This window comes from Oreochromis aureus, linkage group 7 (genome assembly GCF_013358895.1).
Source record: "Oreochromis aureus strain Israel breed Guangdong linkage group 7, ZZ_aureus, whole genome shotgun sequence".
NCBI lineage: Eukaryota > Metazoa > Chordata > Actinopteri > Cichliformes > Cichlidae > Oreochromis > Oreochromis aureus.
In genome coordinates this window covers 43719705-43726119 of record NC_052948.1, presented here as the reverse complement: position 1 = coordinate 43726119, position 6415 = coordinate 43719705, and the positions used below count along the sequence as shown (strand labels likewise).

At 37.4% G+C, this 6415-nt stretch overlaps 1 protein-coding gene across 2 annotated transcripts in view; it reads right to left on the bottom strand.

Moving 5' to 3' along the window:
* The window catches only part of opn4xa (opsin 4xa), a 16066-nt gene extending 12547 nt beyond the window's left edge, over positions 1–3519 (bottom strand). The window contains exons 1-2 of one of the 2 annotated variants that reach the window (XM_039615505.1): positions 3394–3519; positions 408–543 (exon numbers count right to left, since the gene is read on the bottom strand). In XM_039615505.1, the coding sequence (XP_039471439.1) occupies positions 408–541 (134 nt within the window). In that variant the 5' untranslated portion in view covers positions 542–543; positions 3394–3519. Of the gene's footprint in view, positions 1–407; positions 550–3393 lie in introns of both variants that reach the window. The other variant, XM_039615506.1, reaches the window with a different exon arrangement.
* Between the last annotated feature and the right edge of the window lie 2896 nt (positions 3520–6415).

Genomic DNA, 6415 nt, shown 5'->3' with positions numbered 1-6415 from the left:
AAAAAAAAAAAAAAAAGAATGGGTGTGCTGATATACGTAGTGACAGAAATGACCTTCCTCTGCCTGAGCTCTCCCTTACAGACAGCAAGAGGAGCTTAGTCAGTGAGCCAGGGCTCAGAATAGAGCCACCTCAAATGGCTCACTGAAATTATTTGAAATGTTATGAGCATCATCAAATCCAGATGAATAGCAGAAAATTCATCTGTCCATCACATTTTTTGTGTAACCACAATTTAAAAACACTCAGTTGCTGTGTAAAAAGTAAATAAGACACATATTTTATAGAACACAAAAAAATGTATCAAATATTTAAATATTCCAAACTTATTTTCAGGTTTGAAAAGATGCAGCTCTAAAAGATAAGCATATTCGTTCCCATCATCATTTCCATGAGGAAGGAGGCTTACCAGTAGAAGGCATACATGACCAAGGCGTTTCCGGTAACGCCCACTGTTCCAATCACAGAAACAACGAAAGCAAAGATGTAGTGAACGTGGTCCTGGACCTCCACCAGCTGATAGAAGCCACGCTCCACGTCCATTTCTGTGACTTCAACCACACAGACGTCAGCATCAGTGGATCTTTGTGCACAACGGTTTCTTTCAGACACACACACAATATTCAGCTTTCAGCTGCTTAACTCCCCAGCAAAAAATATTATGATCAACAACTATAATACTGCATGTGAGGCTGAAAACATACAAAGACTGCAACTGCAACACTTTACTTAGTTACTGGTTCTGTAATCTGCATTTGATTTTTGTGGATTTCTCTTCAGTAATGTGCCAACTAAGTGTCATCATTATTTTTCCTTATAAAACCTGAGGAAATAGCTTACCAGCTTGTATCTTCAAACTTAACTGTATAGTGTTGGTGTAACAATATTAGTTTAGTTTTTCAAACAGCTTATAACATTTAACATTATACTTTTTTTTGTTTGTTATTTTGTATAATTAGGTAAGCTCCACATAGGATTAATCATGTCAGGTTTGGTGAGAACTGTGTTTTTTCCTATTCCCTAAAGGTCTTGAGGTTATATTGTGATATTTATTTGTATTGATTGGAGGATTGTTTTGACAATTTATATACATATTAATTTAGGTTAATGTCAACATTTAAATTGTCCACATACTTTCACAAATTGAGCTTAGAGTTTGATCAGGTAGGTCATGAAATCAGCCTCAGTTCTTCAGGTCAGCTGATCCCAATACCAGCCCACGTCCATCTCACATGCTGTTTAGGCTGCTCAAAACTATTGCACATCAGCTTTGTGACTCACCTCAGACCCTGCTCTTCCTTTCATGCCGAGTCTGATTTAGTCAACACGACATCTGTCATCTGCCTGCTTTGTTATATGCTGCTGCTCTCGGTTTTCCACATACTATAATTCTTCTGACTATAATGGTCCTGAATGATTTAGAGTGACTGTTTTATGTCTATTAGAAAATAATAATCAACTTGAATCCTTTTTTAATTTCTTTTAAAGTTAGATCCCTCATTTTAAAAGCACTGCAGTAAACTGTGATGGTAAATTCAGTTTTTCAGTCTAGTTCAGTTTTATTTATAAAGCACCAAATCCCAGCAACAGTGGCCTCTAGGCACTTTGTATTGTAAGGTAAAGATCCCTGCAATAATTGCTGAACATCAGTGTATGTGCAAGGTGATTTTGTAAACAACAGGTGTTAGCATATAGCTTAAAGCTACACTGATTTGGGGGTAGCTTTAAATGTTTTCACACTTCCTGTTCATAGCTGTCATTTCTTACATTTAGCACGCAGCAGGGAGTAGTTAGCACCAGCTGCATTCCCACTGAAAAATGTTTGGTTTAAGAGAGGACACCGTTGTGTGTGACACTGGGTAAAACCAGTGTACTAGGAAGTATCTAGATTAAAAACTCTATAATCAAGCTGCTTTGGAGATTTCCTTTCCCGCATGCATCTTTGTTGGTTAATCTGTAGAAAAGCTCAGAGCTGAATGCACATTTGAAAACTACTTTAGAGAGCATGTCTGTACACTTTTAATCTTATGGGTATATCACGGGGCTAGGTGTATAACCAATCGTGCTGCTCAAAAAACAAACAAAAAAGAATAGTGAGGGGCGCTTTTCTTTCTCAGGGTTACAGAGCAGATGTATACAAGTTTATAGAAGGATCTGAGGTTGACATCATTGGGTGTGGTAAGAAATCAGACACTAAAAATTTAGATCTGGCGTCTCACTTTATTTTGTTCAGGTTGCTCTGATTTTGTTTTCTTTGTACATTCTGAGACTTTTTTAACCCTCTTTAAATTTCTTAATTTCTTTGATTTAAGATTTAATGACAGGAGAAACTGACCATTAGCTCAGTGTCTCCTCAGTGTTGGGACACACACGCTTCCCTATGCGGTGGAATAAGAACTCATGTCTATTAAAATATATGCACCACAAAATTCTTCTATACAGTCCAGAGCTTTCATAAATCCGGTCATTCTTAGGACAAATATTTCAAAATTGATGTCTCTCTGGGAGCTGAGGTTTATGGAAGCATAACAGCATTTTGTTTAAATGTCAAATTATACTTTTTTCTGTAAATAAGAAATGTTTATTACACAGATGACATAGATGAAGTCCAGGAATTTCTGATTAAACAGGGTTATGTTTTGTTAATGTAATGGAATTAATACCATGTAATATTAACTGCATCTTTAGAATAAGAAGAAGTTAGCTACCGGTAAATCTGACGCTTTACTGCATTAATAATTTGATTGTTTAAGAACAAGAACAATGACTCTGACTCATCGAAAATTAAGTTAAGTGATGGCACAATATTTAATCAGTCAAAGCTGTGGTGAGTCTTATTGATATCGCATAAATTGTCTTTGCAATGTTTTTTTTTTTTTGCACTCCTTTTAAAATCCACTAAATGTGTTTATGATTTTGAAATGATGGAGCTGAATTTTCTTTTGTGCTATTAACTATGATCATACACACAGACATGCCACAGAGTGGGTGGAGTACACATAAACAATCACTGTACGAAACCAACACGTTGATCTCTTGCGATCCTCTCAGCAAAGGCTTTGTGCGTCAAAGGAACTTAAAATGACCGCTTACTTCCCCACATTAGGCATCAAAGCATTGTTTCATATGAAAGGCTCGAGTCACATAAATTGCATGCACATCTAATCAATGTCACTGTTGAACTTGCATTGTCTGCTTCACGTATTGCTCCTTGCTGACATGGTATGCATCTGTCCTGATTCAATTACTGCTCATAAGTATTTATTTAAATCCTAAATAAGAGTTGAAAGGAATCTTCCTGTAATAACAGTAATAATTTCTTTAAATAAACTTCAGAGGAGGTTGCTCCATACTACTCATGCAAAACTTACTAAATTAACAGAACATTACTTTACCGTTTTCTCCAGAAAGCCCCTTTGTTCTGCGGCAGTGAAGCTGCACAGTGTATAATAGTGAAAACCCCCCAAATCCAAATGCAGGCTTCTGCTGCTGTCAGTGCTGGATAGAAGATGAGAATACCCAGAAGGGCAGAAAGCAAGCAAGCAGCGCACTGACCCAACCTCCCCTGCAAGCTTCCCATCACACACAGCTCTCTTATGGCAAAACACATCGATCAAGCTGGTGTGTGATGCATGCATGAGGGTGTCCATGTGCTGCTGTTCATGTGGCCGGCGCGGTCAAGTCAAGACATTACACGTGATAGATTTTTCTGTCTTTTCCAAATTTTGTTTTCCTCTTATGCACATTAATAACATTAATATCCGATACCCATTGCTGGAGGCACAACGTGAGCCCCACATCTAAAGCTGCTTTCAGAGGAAGTGAGGAAATGGCACAGCCCAGCTCTCTGCTGCATCCCATTGGGTGCTTTGAGAATTAGGGAGAGACAGATTGGGGTTTTTGAAAAGCAGCAGACCTTTTACAAAGTGTCATACATGTTTCCTGCTCATCCTTGTGTAAAGAGAATCTCGGGGAAAACGCTCAGATAAAAGCCTCTCAGTGTTTACCTCATGGTGCACAACTGCAGCCCATCCTCGTCTATCGTCTGCTGAGACTCAGTATGGATACGTTCTAGCCAGAGGAGGCTAAGCCTTTCACACTTCTGGGTCACTGCACTTCCTAGCGAAACCTATCAATATGTGCCAATTTCCAACCACTTAGCCTTACTAATAATAACCCCTGACATAATACCTCAGGGAGGCAGATGTTAGTAGTTTCATGCACTTTTGTTGTTTCTTTGTTATTTATTTATTTGTTTTTTGGGGATTCTTTGGCGTTTTTTCCGTGATTTTCCAGGTCAAACGATACAGTTGTGATGACCAGCTGATTCACTGGAAATGCTTTTAGCGTCTTGGGTACAAGGCTTCACTGTTCTCAGCATGTAGATGAGACAAAGAAAGCTTTCAGCAATTCCGTTCTGTTAATCAGAAAGGAAAACATTAATGTTTCCAAGTGATGGTTTTCCAGGAGGGCAACTTAGTGTAAACATTCAGTCCACCAAAGCAAACACAACCTCATTGTTAACTGGAAAAATTTAAGGTGATTTTTGTCCAGAGCGTGAGCACGACTATTTTAAGCTGGGAGAATCCAATGTGCTGCCACTTTGTCCGACTTCTCTATGGCACAAGGAAGATGCTGCACCTTGTGAGTAGCAGATGTGTTGATCACTAACACTGTTTAGACGAGGAGGATAATATTATACATAAGGTTTGTGCCTCCTTAAGAGCTGAGATGGCTGTAAACCAACACATACTTACGCTGTAAAATTTTGCCTGTGAACTGTGGATGTAAGAGTCCAACTGAGGTCCACGGCTGGAAATCCGCAATACCTGTAAACTGTCTGTATTGGAAGTACTAGTAGTTAAACTGCATTGCTCATATTCAATAATAATAATAAATAAATAAACAAAAAAATAACAAAGCACTTGTCAAAGTCATTCTAGAAGAGCTGATGAAAGGGCTGGTTGTTTGCCGCTTTTGCCTCTGGTCACCCTGCCACAACTATCAAACATCTAATTACTGTCAAAGCTGTCTGTCACCTACGTCACCCCGTCTAACGTGCGAAAAAGACAAGCGTGTCCGGCGCTGTACACTTCAATGAGGCAGCTTGTACTTGAGATTTAATGTGCCTGAGATAAACGGTAGAATGAAATTTGAGATGATCTGCATGGAAGAGGTGTCCTTAAATAGGTCTAAAAAAGTTATTAAATAAAGTACTCACTTAATAACAATAATCCTTTTAGTTGTATGGCACTTATAAAAATCAGAATCACAAAAATCAAAGTAAACCTATTAGAATAGACCAAGCAGGATCCAAATGGAATGTCAAAACTAGAATGAGATACAATGTGATTGTAACAAATAGGTTAAAGTTAATATGAAAATCAACATTTTTAAATAATAAGATGAAGTTAAGCTAATAATGTCAAAAATGTTTAATCAAACTAGTTTCTCAGTCTTGAGGACATTGCCTTAAATTTATTGCTATAGAAGTCTTAAGTTTTCCTGTTTATAAACGCTTTTAAAAGCTGCACTCTGTGGTGTCTGTTCAGAGTAGTGTTTTAATGTTGCTTTTATGGCAGTTGTCACAGGATTGCTTGAACCATTGTTACTGCATTAGATATTCTACCAGGCTGATTTTTAGCTGAATTTTATTTTTTTTTCACTCTGTGCAGTCAGCTTTGCCCATTAACTGGATACAAAGCAGATGCTTCTTCCTTTTGTTTTGAACAAGAATCTTTCTTTAGTATTCAGTAACACTAACAAGTATTGACATTGTACTTTGGTATGTATGAATCTCATTTTGGGAGTTGTTCTCTAAAGTTATCTAGATTTAATGTGTTCTCCCACTGGGATCACATAATGCAACACTTGGGGATGTCAGAGTTACTCCAGATTTGGATAAGCTCTGTAGTCCTGTTGTTAAGAACTCACAGGAATGAGATGTTATTAATAAACCCAGTGGCACAAAGGACTCTTTAATGAGCTGCAATGAGAAATCAATAAATTGTAGGTATTGATTGTTTTACCTAATGTCATTTACAGTGAAGACCGTGCAGCTCATGAGAACACAATGATGTATTTATAGATATTTTATAGCACGCTTTTAGATTTTCTATAAAAGAGAGCATGTGGATAAAAAAGCATGGACACATATGGTACTAATAATTTTAAAATCAGTTCTGCTGTAGTTAGAATAATACGTTTTGTTCAAAAGGGGCTGTTTGCATTGGACTTCTTTACATAGCAGGTTGCCAACAACATACAGTAAGCAATTAATTACAGGGAGTGCAGAATTATTAGGCAAGTTGTATTTTTGAGGAATAATTTTATTATTGAACAACAACCATGTTCTCAATGAACCCAAAAAACTCATTAATATCAAAGCTGAATGTTTTTGGAAGTAGTTTTTAGTTT